The sequence below is a fragment of the Anomalospiza imberbis genome, chromosome 4 (genome assembly GCF_031753505.1).
Source record: "Anomalospiza imberbis isolate Cuckoo-Finch-1a 21T00152 chromosome 4, ASM3175350v1, whole genome shotgun sequence".
Classification (NCBI taxonomy): domain Eukaryota; kingdom Metazoa; phylum Chordata; class Aves; order Passeriformes; family Viduidae; genus Anomalospiza; species Anomalospiza imberbis.
Genome location: NC_089684.1, coordinates 10146575 through 10167143, shown reverse-complemented (window position 1 = coordinate 10167143; position 20569 = coordinate 10146575). Strand labels below are relative to the sequence as shown.

At 39.5% G+C, this 20569-nt stretch overlaps 1 protein-coding gene across 3 annotated transcripts in view; it reads left to right on the top strand.

Annotated features, from left to right (window-relative positions):
* Positions 1 to 20569, top strand: part of GALNT7 (polypeptide N-acetylgalactosaminyltransferase 7) — an 89095-nt gene that overhangs the window by 45681 nt on the left and 22845 nt on the right. For all 3 annotated transcript variants that reach the window (XM_068187068.1, XM_068187067.1, XM_068187066.1), the window contains 2 exons: positions 5136 to 5590; positions 20003 to 20169. In XM_068187068.1, coding sequence (XP_068043169.1) covers positions 5136 to 5590; positions 20003 to 20169 — 622 coding nt within the window. The remainder of the gene's footprint in view (positions 1 to 5135; positions 5591 to 20002; positions 20170 to 20569) is intronic.

The following is a 20569-nucleotide window of genomic DNA, read 5'->3' as shown; positions in this document are numbered from 1 at the left end:
AAACACCATCAACAGGATGTTTCTCACTTAGGTTGCACAAAGCATACAGTGGAGGGATTTAGCAATCTGTTAGTTTTACAAACATGCATTTTTAAACTTCAAAAGTTCTCTCTAACTTAGTGTCAAATTGTACTTATCTCTGTGTTTCTGGCGTTTTCATAAATGATCTATTCTAATTTTCCACAAGTTTTAAAAGTCACTGTAGAAGCTGCTGAGCATGTGAGTGTACAATACATTCCATCACCTTTGGAGTGCCTCTGAAATATACTGAGAGGAGTCATAGCAGGATAGAGGCTGTTTTGCCCAGGCACTGTGACAGCAAATGGCCCTTTCAAGCCAGATGGCTTGAATGTCATTGCTCATATCTGACAAAAGAACTCTCATAGTCCAAATTCAGCCTTAATTTGAGTCAGCAGGGTCATCTTGTGACAAAATTGTTTGATGGGAGGTTTAGCAAAATATAGTTTCGAAGCAATGCTGCATGTGGAGCTTAAAACAGACTGTTTTTTGTGCAAAAAGTTGTAGTGATTGAAAAGGCTTTTTTTTTTTTTTTAAGTGACGGGAGAAGTGCCGTAGATCTTTATCCTTGTTTGAGAAGCTGGATGTTTTTCCATTTGTGTGTGCTTTTAGTCTGCAGCTGGTCCTGCAGTAGGTATGATTTCTGATTGCTCAAATGGAGGCTACCATGGCAGGGGTGGGAGGTGTGAAGTCTTATGGGATGGAACCCTTTGATGGATGGATGGATGGATTGATTGATGGATGAAACTCAACTGTGTTGAGGAAATCATTGCCTATTTTATTTATTCTGAAGTTCTCAAATGAAAATTCTGAACCAAATCCACTTTGCTAAAATCAAATATTTTTTCAGACATTATTTGATAGAGAGTTTTAGGGAGTTGCCAGTCTTGAACTAGTGACTGAAGAAAAGCAGATTATGCAACTTTCACATTGGCAGTTTTATTGCCAGCTACAACTCCAGCCCTCCTACCAGTTGACTGATCTTGCAGCCTTATTAAGACCTCTCACAGTCTTTCCTTTTACTTTGTGTAATTTATAGGCATGTTTTCAAAGGGAAACAGTTATGTTTTCTATACCTTCAACTGCATTCCTGTCTTCTGCAAAAATGCACCTAATTTGTGAAGTACAATGACAATGAATAACCCCCTTTTTATTTACAAGTCAAGTAGTGACTATTTATATCACTTCACTGTTTCAGAAGCACCCATTGCAGTTACTCATACATATTTCCCTAAGGAGTGAAAAAAACATTCAAAAAATAATGAAGCCTGCTTCAAACTGGATATCGAAAGCTGGCAGGAAATCCTAGGTCCAACCCTATGGGAAAAATAATGGTCTGTGGAAAAAACTTTTTTCTGTATTATGTGTTCTTTTTATAAAGATGTAATGAGGTTTTGTTGGTTTTGTTATTTGTCTTCAGATGTGAGAGAATTCATAGGTTTTGCTTCTCTCCCCTCATTTTTGGACAACCTGAACTGCTGTATTCTGATGCATGTTGTACTCACTTTTTTTGAGCCCTCCCATCACTTTGCTGTTACTATCTCTTTCGAAGCTTTTAAAATTATTTTCAGACCATTTTGTTTTGCCACTTTAGGAAGGTTGTTGTGGTTTATCTTTTTGTCATACGCGTGCCTTCCAGTTAAACTGAGCCAAACTTGTAATCAGTGAGGAACACTGATTAAAAATTCTTCTGGATTTTTGATATGTGATTTTTTTATTTTTTTCATTTAAAAGAGAGTGTGGATCATAATTCATAAAAGACAGAGGAAGCCCTAGAAGTTCCTAACTAAGGCATTGTGGTTTATATGATGACTGAAGTAGTTCTTTGATAGTGGTTCGACTTTGCTTTTTTTCCAGACAGTATTTGGAAAATCCTTGTCTCATTTGTCTGTGGAGAAATGACCATGCACTTAAACGCTGCTAGTTCCTCTTCTGGTTTTTTTAATGTCCATAAAATGCTGAGATTAAGTTAATTTTCTGTGTAGCATCCCATATGATTGCTGTGTTTTAGATGTGTCCAGGGTAGGGAGGAAGGAGTAAGTAGCTATGTCATGCTGAGCTGCTTGTAGGGGTTAACCCAAAACAAATGCTTTCTATCTGATTTGTCCTCTGTGCATAGATATTGGAGGAATGGGGTCAGTGAGTGTGTCTGTATATTTAATTTCCTTGTTTTATGAAATATTTTTCCATGCCAGCAAATATGGAATATATTTAGTGCATAGAAGGGAACTACAGATAAATGCATTTTAATGCAAGTTGTGCATAACAGTTGTAATGATACTAAATGTCTTAAAGGATAAGTCATAGTTCTGACGGCAGCAAAGCAAACAAATTTCTTTCAGAAGTGTTATGTTTCAGTCGAAGAATTGGCAAAGTGGAAGCTCATAACTGTTTTATAGGTAATGGAAGAGGAATGACAGGTTATTTAATTCCACACAAACCAGAGGAATAAGAAATTCCTGTCTGATCGAGACTGATGATCCAGGATGGTGACTGAGCACAGCAGTGTGTAAACCTGTCTACTTTCTATGCTGCCTTCCCTTTGGACTCTTCCAGCATCTACTGCTGTTTAATTCAAATTTTCAGAAGGTTTCTCACAACCCTTTTACAGTCCCATCCATCACAGTAAACAGTGAGTTTCCACTGGGTTTATCCATGACTTTCATGATATTTTAAACTTCAGTTGTATACCCCTCAGCCATCACATCTCCCACCTGCAGAGTCTTGGAGATGAAAGATGAGTGGCCTTTCTGGTCTTTCATCTCAAGATACCTTTCTACCTTCTCCTTGATTTTGGTTACCCTACTCTGCACTTTCTCTGACTCTTTTTGAGATGTGGACATGAATGCATCAAATTTTATGTAGTCAAAATTATGCTGTCTTTAAGCATCCTTCCTGATGATGCTGACTGTTTTGTTGGCTTTTATAGCTGCCTCCGCACTCAGAGCAGGAATTAGATGGGAGATGAGAGCTCAGCAGTGTTCTGACAGTCTAGTGGCAAAGCCTTCCTTTTGATTTCTAGGGTAAGTGTGAGATGATGCTCTCTTCAAAAGTCCTCTCGGGGCTTTATTTAGATCCATGACAGCCTTCAACTTTCTTGCAAAATGCGCCTTTCCACATGCCCTTAAACTTCCCTTTTCTAACACTGACTTTTGAGTTCCTGAAAAAATGATGATGGAAGAACAGAATAATGTAACACTTCTGCATGTCGTATGTCCTCCCTATTTAAACTATAACAAACAGACAACTCAGAAAGCTTTTTGAATAAACACCTTCTTTTGAATTGGAGCCAGTCTGACTCCCACTGTCACCGTGTTAACCTAGAAATATTATATACTGTATTTTTCTTAATTCCTGAAGGTTTTTTATATCGAATGATGTGAGGAAAATAGTGTGCTGTAGTAGGAAGTATTATGTGGTTTAATTGAACATGGACATGAGTCAGCATTGTACCCTTATTGCAGTAAAGGCTGAGTGCATAATGGGTGGATGCCCTAGAAAGAGCTTAGCTGTTTGGAACTCTGTATGGTTTCTCCTCCCACACTGCCCCAACACAGGAGAGATGTTCACAGATGCAGAGGACCTAGCAAAGACCTGCTAGGGAGGCTGGGTTTGGCTGGAAAAAAGTCTAATGGGGAATCTAATTGCATCTTTTCACCCTAAAAAAGTGAAGTTGCAGAGCAAATGGAAATAAAATCTTCTGAGGGGTGCAGACTGAAAGGACAGGATGCAATATGAGAAACTTCTACTGAGATATGAGGGAAAAGGCTTTCACTGGGTCAAGCAACTGGAAAAGGTCTTCCTGAGAAACTGGTCAAAGGGGTGTGAGTGGACAAGACTCTGAGAAACCCCACCTCACTGTGAACCTGCCTTCAGCAGGTGTGAATGGGTGATATCCTTCTGATCTCAAAATGTTGTTTGATTCTGAGACATTGCTAAAATGTGTTGTTTTCTGCAGATTTCTGAATGATCTAACATTTTGTCCTGCTTACAAATAAACAATTTTATCAGGATGTCTGAACCTTCAGCAACATTTCCCTGTCATACTCTTAGACAGTAATATTGGAAAAAGTTGTATCTGTGTGTTTTGGAGTGCTTTCATGGGTGGTGCTGTTGTATTCTTCACACTCAGACACTTCAAATCCTTTCTGTGTAGTGTCTTCCAAAATCACCCACCACTGTTCTAACCCCACCAACCTCACTGATCACTGAAAATGCTGAGCAGTTTTCAAAATGCCTGCCTTTCTTCTTAGAAAAAACTTCAGATCTCTTGGTGTGTAGAGAGGGAGGAGTGCAGTAAAATTGTTTTAAACAAGGATGCAGGGGATGCCAGTGGCCGTGGCAGTTCTCTTCAGCGCCAGCACTGCCTCCCCAGGCGGGTCTGCCTGTGTCCATGCAGCTGATCTCATTTCTGCCTGCTGTCCCCAGTGCCATCAGCGTCACCTCCCAGCTGTAAATAAGCTGTTGCAGCAGAGGGAGGAATTTGGTGGGAGTGAGCTGGGGGGACGGGTGTGTGTGTGTGTGTGGAGGGCAGGGATGATAGGTGGCTCGCAGCTGCCACAGATGAGTGTGCCTCATTTCTTGTGGTTACAGCGTGCTTTCCCAGCTGAGGCTGGTTTCTAGCCAGCTGGTTTCTTCTGAGGTTTCTAGTAACCACTGAGATCCTGCAGAGGTCTGAGCCATAGCAGCCTCTGAAACACCCCCTGTCCAACAGTGCGACCAAGGATGCCATGCTGTGGACTGTGGCACTGTTTGCCTCTGTGTCACCTTCTCCTTCATAAAGTGCTCTGTCAGTGCCCCTTGCACATCAGCTTGAACTACAGCTCAAGCTACATTCAGGTGAACATGTCCTACATGGGTATTTGGTCTTTGGGAATGCATTGGGCATTTGGTCATTTCCAGGACCAGCTCACCAAGGTAAGTGTGGAGAACAACTGGTGATATTCTCCAGCAGTCAGTAGCTTTAGTAAAAAGTGTTCATTGAACCCCTCAAGAGACTTCTCCATACCTGCTCAACATATATTTAGTACCAACTCTAGTGCATTAAGCTACTGGATGTAAATAAATATAGGATCGTCAATTTATATGGTCTGCTGTTTCTCTGTGTGTGTATATAGGATGACAAAGAAGCCAACAGACCCCTGCCAAACAAAGGAGACCATGGACTAGGAAATGAGAAATTCAAACCTGTGGTACCTTGGCCTCATGTTGAAGGTGTGGAAGTGGACTTGGAATCCATTCGAAGGAAAAATAAGGCCAAAAATGAACTAAATCAGCATGGTGTTGATAACAAGCAGCAAAACATCCTCCAGAGGCAGTATCTCACATTTAAACCTCAGACATTTGTATACCCAGATCCTGTGTTACGACCTGGAGTCCTTGGTAATTTTGAACCCAAAGAGCCTGAGCCTCATGGAGTTGTTGGTGGCCCTGGAGAGGGGGCGAAGCCATATGTTTTAGGACCAGATTACAAAGAATCCGTTCAAGCCAGCATTAAAGAGTTTGGGTTTAATATGGTGGCAAGTGATATGATCTCACTAGATCGGAGCGTTAATGACTTGCGTCAAGAAGAGTAAGCAAACCTTTTGTTTTCTTTTAGTTCTGTTTTTATGGGATTCACTTATTTGCTTTCCATATATCTGCATTGACGTTTAAAATATTATTTATTAGGCCACTTAAGGCTTCTTGTACTGAAGGCATGAGTGCTGTACTATACCACATTTCCATATATTCTTCTTAATGCTGTTGCAACGATTCCTTCCATGAATACTTAAGCCGTAGTGATTTATCTCTGAAACCGTCTGTTTTAGTGTCAAATTGCATGTATTTGCATGTTCCATGTCTAGCCATAATCTTCATTGTCATATCTTTTCTTAATCCATAACTTCTTAAGATTTATCTTCAAGAAGGAAGGATTGTCTTTATTAGACATCCCTCTGCTAGTTAGTTTATTTATTTTTGATTTACCCTGATGCCTTTAAAATGTATCATAGAGAATAAAAACAAAGAAATACTGTTCTCTTTAAATAACACTGCCTAATTACCTGCAGTAACGGAAATATGGATCTGCCATAGTGATGGTTGGAATAGTCTTCCAACAGTTCCTCACAGCATTTGCCCTAAAAAGGAAAGCAGTCTTAGAAAAAACATTTATTTACTTGCTGAAAGGGTGTCTAATTTGTTGTGGGAAAATTCTGGAAAGTTACTAACATCTGCTCAAGAGTTACTAACAGGTTTACACAGTGTATTCTGACTTTTGATATATGTTGAAGCCAGTTTTGCTCTCAGGTTAATCTGCATTTGATACAATTTTCCTTGTTAAATATCAATTAGGAAGGGGTTTCTGAGCAAACTGATTTAATGGCAGGGTATTTTTTAATCTGTTTTTTGGTTGGGGTTTTGTGGGCACTATATGAAGTTAGACATGATGTTAAGTACTTTGCAGTTTTCACTTCCCCCTCATCCCCAGCAATGGAGCTGTGCTGATCCCTGGACTGGGTACCAATCTCTGGACTGTATGTTTCCAGCTGTGTTAAATAATCTGTTGGTGGTTCATTGACTGGTTACTGGGGCTCTGCTGTGGGTTTTTATGGTGGATGTTTTTTTTTCATTTTGCAAGGTAGGAGAGAACTGGCCAGCTGTGGGTCTGACTCATACCCATGCATGTGCAGCTGTTTGAATTTGCTATGTGGTGTGCACTCCCTGAGCACAAATGAAGCACACGGAGCACAGCATTTCACTTTCCTTCATGCTGTGTTCCTCAGGTGACTTACTAAAGATTTCCACTTTCTGGCAGTCAGAGGTGAGGACCATACCTGTCTGCTGTTGGTGACAAGGAAGTGCCAGCTGTCCTGGGGGTTCACTTTGCTTTTCTTTCTTTGCTGTGCTCAGAAGTTGGTCCTTCATACTAAAGAGATTTTTCTGAAAGGGAAGGAATGTTCTGGGTAACCTGTGTAGGTCAGCATTTTCTTTTTAGGAGGTTATTCCCTAGACACTGCTGCTTCTGCTGAAGCATTTCTTCACTCTGTAAGGAAAGCAAATCAGAGGTGACAACGTGTCACATGCAGGTGGGACTGGGCTGCCTCTGCCCAGGTGAGTTCTGGCAGCAGAAGTCAAGTATTCCCTCCCCTTCATTTTTAGTCAAGGTAAAGGGCATCAGACAGCCGATGGTATCTCTCAAATAGTTCACACCTGTAGGTTCCTGAAGTATTTTTGACATGATCTCAGAATTTGTCTTCTGTTCTGAAGGACATTAATAAATAGATAGTCCCAAAAATTATTGAATACTTTGAGGAAGAGGAGGGACAGCCATGAAAAGATGAATTTTAGAAACTATTTCCTTCAAGCACAGCTGCAGATAAGCCTTTGTGAAGTCAAAGCCACCAGCTCAAATCGGTTAGGTTTTAGTATTTAATGATTTAATATTCTAAGCAAGCAAACAAAACAGCATGAAAAAACAATGTGAACAAAAGATATCTTTTAGACAACATCATATCCCTTACTTCATGTATTGAATACTTGGGATGCTTGCAATTGCCTAAGTAAGTTGAAGGTTTATAGCTTCTGCGTGTCTCGTGGGAACAGAAGAGAGGGGAAGCAGTGTGAGATTGGCTGATATTGCTCTATGCTTTCAGACTCCCACATGCTCACTTTCCTGCTCACTCTCCAATACCAGAGAGAAATGCAGCAAAAGGTAGCAGATTGCCTATTGGATGCACCATTTATTTTCCTCCCACTGATCTATTTAAAAATATATTTGTGGCTGGTAAGGCCACTCAACATTCACTTCAGTCCTGCCAAAGAGCAATATAGTAATCCCGTTGTTGTTGTTGTTGTTGTTAGTAGTATCTTGGCATTCCTAATTGAGGAAGATCTTTCTGGTAAAATCTGAATTATTCATTCATAGATAGGTAGAGCTCCCTTCAGCCCTCTCTTTCTTCAAGCATCAGAATTTTGAAGCTTACCCTGTGCAGTCAGGTTTGTTCAGTGAAGTATGCCAAATGCTTTCCTAGGCTGTGCTAGCAAGAGTGAAATAGTGCTGCAAGAACTGTCTCTCTCAGCTTAAAAGCCATATAGCCTCAGGGCTTGTCCCTGCTGGAGGGAGAAGAGGAAAGAAATGCCAATAAAGGGAGATTCAATTCTGCTGTGTTTGGATTTGACTTTGTAGTCTGACATGTTGCCAGGATGATTTACCAGCTGCCTTTATTGATTCAGTAGGAACTTTCCTGGTGACTCTGGGTAGTCTCAGCTGCTGTAAAAAGCTTTAATTCTTGCTGTATCCCATAGAGAGGAATGACAATGGATGGTGTGTTAAAGTTTTTTGTCAGGTACATCACAATATTTCCACTTTGCCAGTAACACATACTCTTGGCTTATGGATTTTAACCAATGTGTTCCAGTGTTGATGCCCAGCACTTGTGTTGACACACAGCAAGTCATAAGTTTGGTTAAAAAAATCAAGAGTGTATGGGGATATGTAAAAGTCAGTGTACAAAATTTAGAAGATGGCTCATCTCATTGCAGTCTTTCAGCACTCTGCAAGAGGGCCAGGGGGAACATAAACTGGATTAGTAGACAAATACCTGTTTTCTACCTTATTTCTAGCAGCAAAGAAGTAGAGCAGGCTTAGCAGGCCCTGTCTAAACCTCTGTACAGTAGCTGGAAGAATTTTTTTTTTTAAACTTGATGATTTTTACCTTTTTTGGGTCTATTTTTATCATCCTGATAGGTGGCAGCCCCTTAAGAGCAGTCATTTATACTGGATTTTACACATTATCCCTACCTCCTAGCAGACCTGCAATAAAACAATTGTTAGCTTTTGGGAAGAAGGATATTAATTTAATTGCTCCCTGAATTCTATTTTTTTGTATTCAAGACTCTGCACAGAGGTAGAGCTGAAGTAAAAATAGAGTGATAAATTTTCTGGATTATTTTGGATCCAAGATAAATGCACCATGCTAAGGAAATAAAAAAGGGACCTAGGTTTGGGGGTGAATGCTGTCAGGCAACAAGGTGTGTCTTCTCAAAAAAAAAAAAAAAGCCAAGAGATAGCTGTGGAGAATTACTGCTAGGAATAACAAGAATCGAGTTGCTTAACCAGTATAATGATCCACTTGCCCAGAGTATTTTAAAATTAAATTTAATTTTTAAACTTCATCTATACTGGGTCTAACCAGTGATTGTTTCTCTTGACAGCTTTAGCTCTGGCCAAAAACATATGTTGGTGAGAAAACATACAAGAATGGATAAGCGTCATTCCTGGCAACCAGTGCACTGGGGCACTGGAGCCAAAAATTGCAACAGGGTTGTCATGCTTCAGAGACCTCTTTCTGTGCACAGACTTGTCTTTTGAATGCATTTATAGTCTTGAAATTAATGGCATCCTGAGTCAGTGACTGCAGAATGTGGTGCTTGTTTTAACCACTTCTCACAGATACAGATACTGTTATGTGCCTCTGTGACTCTGCTGCCCTGTGACACGGGAATATCAGAGACAGCTCCATGAAGTTCTTATATAAATGTTTCATGTTCCATCCTTATTGTTCCTGCTATTTCATTTCCCTTTTCGTTAACTCTGAGCTAAAATTCTGAAAGACCTCTCCACATTCAACTCCAAGATTAAGTTTTTTTTTTCCCCCAGTGGTAATGCAGAGTTTGGGATCTGTCAATGCACTGAGTGGTCTAACACTCCATATACAATCATTTGCACTTGCACTGAGCTCTCCTGCTGGCTCATTTCCTTGATAGTGTTCTTGAATTATTCTGCAGCTGTTTATAGTCATTTTAATTGCAACTACCAAGAACTTTCCTATTGTTCAGCAATGACCTGGAAGAAGAGGTGGACTGCTTAGCTCTCAGCACAGTCATTCATGCTGCTAAAGTTGCAAACTTACTTACCATTTGAAATTAATAGACTTTTGCAGTTACTAGCATAAGAAATCTGCCATAGTTTGATGAAGAACTATACCTGTAAAGAAAGCAAAGAACCTCATCAAATGCTTTGGAAATTTAGTTACTCTATTAATAGCCTTACTCATGTCCACAAAATTTTTGATTTCTTCAAAAGATGATAATATTTTTCTATGGCCTGGCTTTTTTTCCACAAAAGCTGTGTCTATGGTTTACTAATTTTGTTATTTATTACTAGCTTTTATTCAGCACAGAAGTCAGACTTAGTGGTCTGCAATTCTTTAGAATCCCAGAGCCCTTTGATAAAAATTGGTGTTGTGTGTTCCATTGGTTAAGACTGGAGTCAGCAGCACAGTACAAGAGTTTGTTAATTCATGTTGCATTGTTTAGGAAATACTGGGTTTATTTAAAAAAAAAGGCAGTAAGGCTGTTCATGGCAGAAAATTCCAGTAGAAGCTCTCATGCAGATTATCTGAAGATAGGACTAATTAGTAAGAAGTATCACTGTGTACTTGCCCTTTATTTTACTCTCTTCTCAGGGTATCTGGCACTGGGCAGTGCTAAGAGTTCAATGGAAATACTTAATTTAGATTTCATGCTTCTAAAGTGGTCTCTTTTCATTTTGGTCATGTATCAGCCCAACAGACTTTCTAGCAGGCATCCTACTTCTGGTGTTTGAAAAAAATATTTCAATTGCAGCTTTCATACTTCAGTAAGCTACTTCTCAAACCTGGGTTTTGGGAGTTTGGGGTTTTTTGTTTTGTTTTGTTTTGTTTTTTACTCTACCTTTTTATTTACATGCACTTAGCTTGAATTAATGCTCATTTCTGTTTGTCTTGTTTGGACACCATCCTGTGCATTTAAAGAATGTATGTCTTACTGCTAACAGCATCTGGTTTTTAATCATGCTGCCTTTCCCTTCTGCACAGTTCCCCTTTTCAAAAGGATGTGTCTCCTGCCTGTGTCTTCTGTCCTGTCAGGTGCTGTGATTCTTCCATGCACGCCATGATTCTTCCATACGCAGGTGCTGTCTGAGTCTTTCTTGGACATCCAATACTTCTGTGTGGTTCTGTTGATGGCTTCCCCTTGTCCTTATGCTAAACAATCCCTGGCACATTTAGACTCTAGTAAACTGGCTCTGATTTATCCTAGCAGAAGGCAGTCCTTCATGGAATAAAGTTAACTAAAGTTAATCAATTCCAAAAATTTCACCCAGTGCTAATGAATTCAAAGTCATCATTTCCTGGATCCTGCTTCTTGAAGGTGAGCAAGAATTTTAGTCAGTCCTCAGGAATCACTGTCAAACACCAGACCTTGTAAATATGGTAGAGCATGATCTCTCAATGACATCACAAACTTCTTCAGTGCCCTCTGGTGCCAGCCATCAAGTCCCAGGGACTTGTGCTGTGTGTATCCCATTTGCTGTGATATGTCCAGGCAAGTGGTCCCTGACTCACCTCTGTGGTGGATATTCTTTCTCTTCTGCAGGCTGCCCCTAGACTCAGGGACTTGGGAGGTGTGACAGCAAACCTTGCAAGTAAACAGTCAAGGAAGCCAGATGTTGAATGTCTTCATCTTTTATGTGTCCTTTGACACAAAATTTCATCTCTTTTATAGTTAAACTCATGTTTTCTTTAGTCTTTCTTTAGCCTACAAGCTCTTCTTGTTGCTCTTTCCATCTTATGGATTTCAACTCTACAAAGTTTTGCCTTTAATGCTCTCTTCATGGGCTCAGGCAATATTTCTGTACTCCTTCTAGGTAGCCAGTCCATGTCTCCACCTTCCCTACTCTACCTTCTGGAGTTCTTGGTGCAGCCAGGTGGGTTTTCCGCCATGCCTGTTTGACTTACTGCATGTGGGAATGGATGGCTTCTGTGTTTTGGGGAGGTTATTCTCAAAGGTGCCATTCCTGGGCCCTTTTTAGCACCCAAAATCATTAACTTCTTATGGCAGACATGTAAAGAGTGCAGGGAAGAGTCAAAAAGGCAGAGAAAGCTGCCTGATGGACAAAACCACTGATGACCACTGATGTAGAGCTCTGAGAAGAGGCTGTTTAGTGTATGGCTCACAGGAGCCACACCTGGTTACACAAGACCAAAGCAGTGCAAGATGTTCCAAAGAATCTGTATTCAGTATTTCTAAAAAATACTTATCTAGAATACATTTGTTGCAGTATCCTCTTTTTATACTTCTAGCTCAAAAACACTAAGAATCAGTGTAGGTTTTCCTTTTTGAAGTCCACTTTCACAGTAGAACACTCCAGTCCACACCTACCATTTTCATTTCTGTATTTTGCTGGGTTTGAGACATGCTTATTGCACTTTTGAAGTCAAGAAGCATTTTCTTACAGTATATTTTAAGTGATGCACTGTGAAACTCCCTGTTTCTCCTATTAACACACTTGCACTACTGTATGGCCCTTAAGCCAGGGATGTTTGTAGTGCTGATCAGATTTCATGCCAGGGTAATTAACTGTGCTGGCTGAAAGAAAGGATTAGCGCTCACCATGCTTTGCTCAGGCTTGATATGCTGTTGTTATCCAACCCATGGAAGACTTGCTTACAAATTATTCTTACTGACCCAGAAGGTTTTAGTCTTATGACTTTATTTAAGCTGGATTTTTTTGACAGCTTCTTTTGACAAGTGTTGAAGGAATTTTATCTGGAATAGTTTGACTGGGAGAGGAAACATCATTAATGTTTATGGCATGAGACAAATTAATCTCTTTCTGGATTTTTTTTTTCAGTGTGACAAAAAATAGCTGCTGTCTACTCATCAGGGTGAGCCAGAATTTCAGCTGCATCACCCACACACATCTGTCAGTATGATTGTGGCAGAATAAATATTTTAAGTGTTTTTTCCTTCTGTGAATTATCCAGTTTGAATTTTCCTTTATAAGGACATTATTGCTGTTACAGGGCATAGCCCCTGGGCCATACAAATTTGTACTTGAATAATTGGATCTGTTGCCACAGGTCACCTTTGACTTCAAACAGAACAACTGGCAATGAGCTTTTGTTGAAAAACCTGAAATGGTAACTCTTCCTTGCTTGAGTACAATGTTGTGTGCATACAGAAATGTATTTTTGGACTACTGTTTTTGCAGCTTGTTTTATAAAACAAAAGGGAATGAGAATTGGTTTATTTTTTAAAATTGCACATGTAGTTTTGAAGGGTGTTTGTTTTATTTTTCAATTAGTTTTAGCATAAAAAAAGGAGGGAATTCTTGCCAAAAATTAACTTCTGACTTTACTAAGAATACATACATGCAGAGCTGTGTGATAATAAGGCAGAGCTGTTAGTAAAGATATTTTTTCTATCATAGTTTGATGGTGCCAGCTTGGACCCTTTTATGGTCCAAAATATTTAATTGTATAGCAAATTGTTAGTGCTAGACTGGAGTAAAAAACCCAAAATCTTTAGCTTTAACTAATTACTCAGGGTATGAAATAAGGCAGATGAGTCTTGCCTCCTCATTAGAAATGGACAGTCTTATTACTCTGGGCAAATAACATGAATTTAATATGTTCTCTTACAGTAAGTGGTTACTTGTCCAGTCAGTCTTGTTGTAGCTAAGAAGATTGAATATAAAAGCTCTGGAGTGGAGCCTGCTTTCTTCAGGAATGTGATTAGTTCCTTAATTATAGCACTTTACAAATTATATATTTGATACTGCTACAAGAAAAAGGATTTCAGTAATTACTTTTGGTATCTATATCATTCGAAACGAAACATTGGGGACTTGGTTTCATTTCACATGGTACCCTGGGAAAATCTTTTATTCCAATGCCACATAATACACTGGAACTGTTCTGTAACAAAGAAAACTAGTTCTATAATGTGCATATAAATTTTTGTGCACCTCAGTGAGAGCTGGAGTTGAGAATCAGGTGAATTATAGTGGTCACACTTAATCAGGAATGCTAGCTTTCCACTGCAGATTATCAGCTGCCTTACTGCTGGCAAGACTCCTGGAGGGGAAAAAAATGGTGTTTAAATTGTAATTAGGCATGTATTGAGAGAGCATCTCTTGTGGTCAGGAAAGATTTAAATTCCAGGCATTCACCTTAAAGCAAAAAACAGCATTTTCTGTTAATATTTCAGGTCCCAGTAATGAAAACTACAGAGAAAATGGATCCTTTGTCTCTTTAGTGTTGGCTGCTAGAATTTCAAGTGTTAAGTTTTGAGGGAGAAATAATTCACCCAAAGAGTACAAAGAGGTTGACAGAGGCACCAGGTGTGTTATCTGTAGTTGGATTTGCTTACCTCTCTGTGTGTGCATCTGAAATGAGATGACCAAGCTCTGAACATGACCTCTTACTCGATAAATATATATATATATATAGCACAGCACCTGGAGTATATTTAAATTCTGACTTAAACCTTGACTTCAGTGGAAGGGCAGAGGAGAGTGGAAGCGATTTCCTGCAGCTGTTCATGTAACCCTCTAGGTGCCAGCCTGCAGCATAGAAATTCTGGGGCACATGGAGGAATAATTTTGTCAAATGAGTAGTAATCTGAATGTGAAACTAAAAAATGAAATGCACTTCTTATGCTCTGTCTTGTTGCTGTTAACCAGACTGTACTGTGCTAGAGCATTCAAATAAATGTGCGTGATACAGTCCAGATCAGCATGGGTAAGAACTCCAAGGTTCACTATCTGATGAGCAAGGCATGGTGGAAATACAGTATTTCTGTGAGACTGAGCTCACTGCCTCAAGTTTCATTCTAGTTGTTTATTACATTGGGTAAAGCCTGTAAAAGTTTGATAAACCCAAAATTAAGCACAGCCTCCCTGCAATACCCACAGTGTGCCACTGGACTGCAGGAGCTCTCGAAAGCTGAGGTCTTCTTCCTTTAAACCAAAACAGGAAAGCAGAGGGCTTTTGCTCCGTCTCCTTGTATGGAGTATCATCCCTTCCCTAAGGAAAAAAAATTATTTTAGCCACCTAGGTACCCCAGCTTTCCTGCCCTGTGTTGTTTATTGCTTCAGTTTTTCAATGTCGGATAAGTGATAGTATGGGCAAGAATCTTGTGATTAGAAAAATTGCAAAGGTTTTTCCTTTCATTCTCTTGTTACCCTAATGTTGAGTTTCTATGCAAACCTTGCCCTGGATTTGGATCGTGATGCTTTCAGAGGTACAGTAGATATAGCTTTTGATTCCAAGGGCACTAAAAATGTAGTCACATAGCCTCACAAGTTACTTCAGGAATGGAAATAAGCAAAGCTTGTAGCTATTTTAAAAATAGTAAATGCTGTTTCAGCATAGGTTTAAGCTGTTTGGTAGTGTGTAATATATGTTTTGCTGCTGTCTGCTGAAGGGAAAAAAAATTATTCAGCTGATCAATCTGTCTTTCTTGCATTGTGTGTTTACTTCTCTTCCAGAAGCCCTGTTTTGTAAGACCACTACTATAATCTCGTTTTGATGTTGCTGGTGCACAAAAATGCCCTGCAAGGCTTCATAGGTAACAAATCCAGTATTAGCATTAGATTTACTTAGTTGTGTCCTAACAAAGAAATTCTGTGATCTGTTTCTGTCTATCCTGTCTACTCTAGACTTAGGCAATGATCCTCTGACTTGCAGGTATTAAGTAGCCAGTCTCAGCTATGACCTTGGTGATGTCAACCATACAGATGAGCAAACAGCTGAAGGTGTTTTGTGAAAAAAAATTCCCATCCATCTTCCTAGGGGTTAGATTCAGTTCACTGCAGCAGTCATAATAAATTGGCAATTTAAAATAGCAAGGAGTCCTGAATTCAGTATTAAAAGTATGTAAACATTATGCTGTCAGCTGGATGCCTGTCTCCTTGTAAGATAAGAACAAGACTTACTAGAAAAGGAAACTGAAAATGAAAGCAGATCTCCTAACTTATTTTTGGGATTTTCTTGTGCTGGACTCTTTTGAAGAGTTGAGAAAAATGCATGCACTATAAAGCAATTATAATAGGTGTTAATACAACTATGAATTTCATACCTCTTTAAATGTGAAATAAAATTTGGAATACAATTTTAAATTGTGAACAGTTCTATATTAATGAAGAAGGGAAATTCCATTTTTAAATGTTGGTTATGATTTCAGGATAAATAATAAACCGAGACCTTCAGCTTTGTACTAATTCAGGTCCTTCATCTTGCAACAGCTAATTAGCTTCTCAGGAGCTTCTTTGGCTACTGGAGTGATTACAGGAATGTGATGGCAGCTGCCTGCCCTCTTGGAGGAGTCTGTACTGGTACATTTTGCTCTCAGCACACAAGTACAGTGCTTTAAAATCCAGAGGGTACTGATGAGTCCTTGGTAGGTGCAGGTGCAAGTTAGAGAGCTGACACGAGTTAAATAGTATCAGAATGGACAGTCATGATGCCTCCTACTTCTTCTGAAGCTTAGCTGCTGACATGCTGGAACAGTCAGGGGTTCAGCATGACAGTTGAAACACTTCTGTTGGCTCAAGATCTTAAATTGCCCTCTAAGCATCTATCTGATGGGGCTCACTCTTTAATTGCTGTCAAGGTGCTCTCCTTTTTCAGCTGTTGCATTTTTGTTAGTGGTTGGATTAGTCTTCCAGGAAAAGAAGACTCCACTTCTAGCTTTTCTTAAGCCTGAGGAAATTTGAGTCTGTATCTGCATCTTCAGTGGTAGCTAACAGGGAGTCTGTATGGCCATCCCAGCCTTGGACCATGTACCCACAATCACAACTGTGGGGCGCCAGGACATCCTAAGGGCAAGCCAATGACTGGAGTACAAAGCTGTAAGAGCAGAAATCTCCTCAAGCCAAGGAGCACTCCAGCCCAGATGCTCAGCTTCTTGTGCAGAGGGTCTCCTGTAAAAGCGCTCCTCTCTGCCGTAGCTGGTGCACAGCTTTGTGATTGAGGGATAAGGGACCCTGGCGCGGGCTCCAGCAGAGCTGTTCCCTCCAGGGGTGGAGAGGGAGTAGAACTAATTCACATCCTAAGTATGCAGGCTAATAGACAGAAAAAACATTACTCACTGTTTCTCAATTAGATCACATCTGTGCCTTCTGAAAGGTTTCATCTTGCTTCAGTGATGAGTCACTCCTGTTTTTCCCCAGTAGTGCCAGTACTGATTGCGGAATGGAAAGTTTTTATTCATGGACTGATCTGAAGGTGTTGTTTCCTTTCACCCATGAGTTCCCCAAGGAAAGGGCTTCTCTGCAGCACTGCCCAGGGAAGGTGTTGCCAGCCCTTTGTAAATCTGTGCATGCTTGTTCCTCTTTCCCCATGCAATAACTCTTTACAGGGCTCAGGAAAGGTGATGTGAAGTGTCTAGAAGCAAGCCTGGCTTAAGGATGCTACCTTGTCATTCCTGCATATCTGCTGCAATGTGCCACCCTCTCAGTTCAATCAATAAGAATTGAAAATACCTTTTTTAAAGTGATTTTGTTTACTAATTTGGTTCACAGTGTATTGCCGCAGCTGGTCTGCAGGCTACACCTGAAAGGGCACTGTGCTAGAATGTGGGCAGGGGATGAAGCACCCAGGGGATGAAGCTAGGGGTTGAAACATTTAAATCCTCTTTGTCACAGACCCTTCTGTACTTTGAATCTGCTTGTGCCAGTTTTCAATAGCTTGAAGCTTTTGCCTAAACTTTCATATCTATTTTTCCCTCTCTTTTAAAAATGAAGAGCATTCCTGGAAATTCAGGCTTTTTTTTTTCCTTTTTTGGTGCCTAAAATCTACAGGGAAAGCCGTACTGTAAAATTCAGCTTCAAACAGAAGGAAAGTGCATTTGTCGTTTTTTGGTATGTGGTTTGCCAACCACTGGATGTCAGTGCTGCTCCACTGAGGAAAGGCTCCACTGAGGAAAGCTTTGCCTGCTTCCTTCCCTGTAGATGTGAAGGAAATGAGATCTGAGGCTACTGGCTTTTGTTGCTCAAATACCTGGGCAACATTCATATTTATTGAAAAAAATCTGCCACAGAGATTAAAACATTTATTAATTGCACATATCTAAAACAACTATTAGATTTCAAACCTCTAATTCTCAATTCAAGATGAGAAAGAACACTGGCACAGGAGTTACTGCAGTCTGTCAGTTTATGGGCTTGATGAGTCGGTCTGTGGGCTGTCTAATAAGTGAAATAAAGTGTCTGGAAAAAGCTGGAAACATGATCTTACTAGAGATATAAATGTAGTGCTTCACTGCTTGCAAATGGCACATTTAGCAACACCCGATTTGAGGAGATTTAAGTTGGCTATGTAGCAAAAAGCCTATCTAGACCTCTGGGTTTATGTTTCAAAAATGCATTACATTTTTGTGGAAGTAGAAGAAATAAGCAACGAAAAGATTTTAGTTCTTTTTCAAGGTTTTCTTTGTTTTTGTCCTTGAAGGCACTCTGAAACGCTGTAGCTGTCCCTCTCTTTTTATTCAGAAATAAGCAAAAAAGTTTTCTAGCTAAACTGCAGCAGGTGCAGGTTAGGGGCACAGTGTGAGCTGCATCAGCTTCTGCCTTCTCTTTTGAGACAAAAGTGCTATTCTGCTACCTCTTACATGGAACTCCTGAATGGCATTCAGCTGATATGCTGGTTTTATTGAAAGTATAACACCCTGTTTTCCACCTGTTAGTGTAACCATATCACCAAAATTATTACTGAGAATATATGTGTGAAGCAACACCGTTCTGTTAGAAATCTGTTATTAAACATCTTAAATCTTCTGTTTACGCAGCCTACTTAACACACCTAGGTAGGGTATCCATTTTATCTCTGCAGATGCTAAGTAAGTTGTTGACAGCTTAAATGCTTGTGCTACAAGTGTTAGTACTGCAATTTGTAATCAGCTGGAATCTTTGAGAGGGATCTGTGGAAGGAAGGTATCCATGGCCTGAACCTTTTAAACAGCCAGCCTAGCCTTTTTTTATTGGTAACTATGATTAGCTGCAGCTACTTCAGGCATAAAAACTATCAAGCTGAGGGATTTTAGTCAGTAGTTTGTAGTTTTAGAGATTGTGCTGTTTCAGAGGTTGCTTACAGCACACCTAAGAAACAAAATGCCTTATTAGATAAAATTTTGTTATAGTCCGTTTTGATTCTGTAATTGTCTTCTCCCACAGAAACAAAATTAATAGTATATTTCTAGCAATGGCTTTTATTTTCTGTGAGGTGAGAAATGCGTATTGATGCATTGAGAAGTGAAATGCATCCTTCACTAAAGAAACTCTTTAAATATCCATGGATCTGTTATGTGAGTTCTTTACATGTTTAACTGAATGTAGTTTCAGAAACTCTGGTGGTCTCTAATGATTAAGGTAATTCTTTTCAAAAGCAGCAATGTTTCTGTGCACTTAAGCTTTTAATTGTATAAAGAGAACTATAACTAGGGAAGTTTGTGCATCAATAAGTTTAGGAGTTTTTATTTGTCACTAATAATTTCTTAATACATGATAGCTGTCCTTGAAAAGTCAGAATCTCTCTAGTTGAGACTTTATTTGCTGAAAGATGAAAAAAGGTATGATTTTTCCCATTGAAATCAAAAGTGCTATGTCTCTATGTTCAGTGATGGGAACTATATTATTATTGTTGGAAAAGGGACTAGTGATCAGGGAAACTTCCAGTTAAGGAAATACTTGTACTGCTTGTAGGGAATAGTCTCACTTAGGGGTGCAGTTGGGGAAATGGACATTACAATTGCAAATTAAATCCATTGTTGATAAATGTTATAGTGGTATTGGAAAGTGTGGAAGGTATTGGAAGTACTCATACTGCTTGTTTCTAAATAATCTCTACCCCTCAGGAAATAAGACCTGAGTCATCTGCACTATTTTTGTTTGGTTTTTTTCCTCTCTCTCTTGTATTTTTTTTTCCATGTGTCATCTCTTTCAAGGAAGGAGCCCATTGAAATTGGACCAGGTCTGAAACTTGTGCTGGACCAGTCTACTTTTTTTTTCTTTTTATTTGTATCTGTATCTGTGATGCACTTAAGCTATATTACCTTTCATATCCTGTCTCTCTTAAATCTGAAGGATAGCTGTCAGCAAAGATTTCATTTGCACAAGGATGCTGTTAAGCAGTTCTGTAAATGACAGTGTGAAAACTAATAAAATTGACTCTTTTTACAGATGCAAATACTGGCATTATGATGACAACCTGCTCACCTCCAGCGTTGTCATCGTCTTCCATAATGAAGGGTGGTCCACGCTCATGAGGACAGTCCACAGTGTCATCAAGAGAACACCAAGAAAATACTTGGCAGAAATTGTTCTGATTGATGATTTTAGCAACAAAGGTACATTTGGAATGTTAACACAGTCCTTGTGGGAGAGGATTTTTTTTTCATTTTCCTGAAATACTTTTCTTTTTATTTATTACCTTCCATGGTTTGAGTTGACTAATGGGAGAAAAAATTGCTTCTTCATAGTCCTTTGAGTTCTCTGCCACAGTTTTGGGTACTATGTAGAAGAAAGCTGGGGTAGCTAGTATCTCTCTTAGCTCTTGTGAAAACAAGTAGTTGGAAGAGTATCAAAGGGGTTAAGCCTGAGTAACATGCTTCCTTTATTGCATGAAGGAATACAAATGTCTCTTTTTTTTTTTAACTATGATAAAAACCTACCTAGGCTATCAAATTATTCAGATTAATTTTCAGTATCTTTTTCATTTCTAACATCCTTTTTTAATTAAACATCACA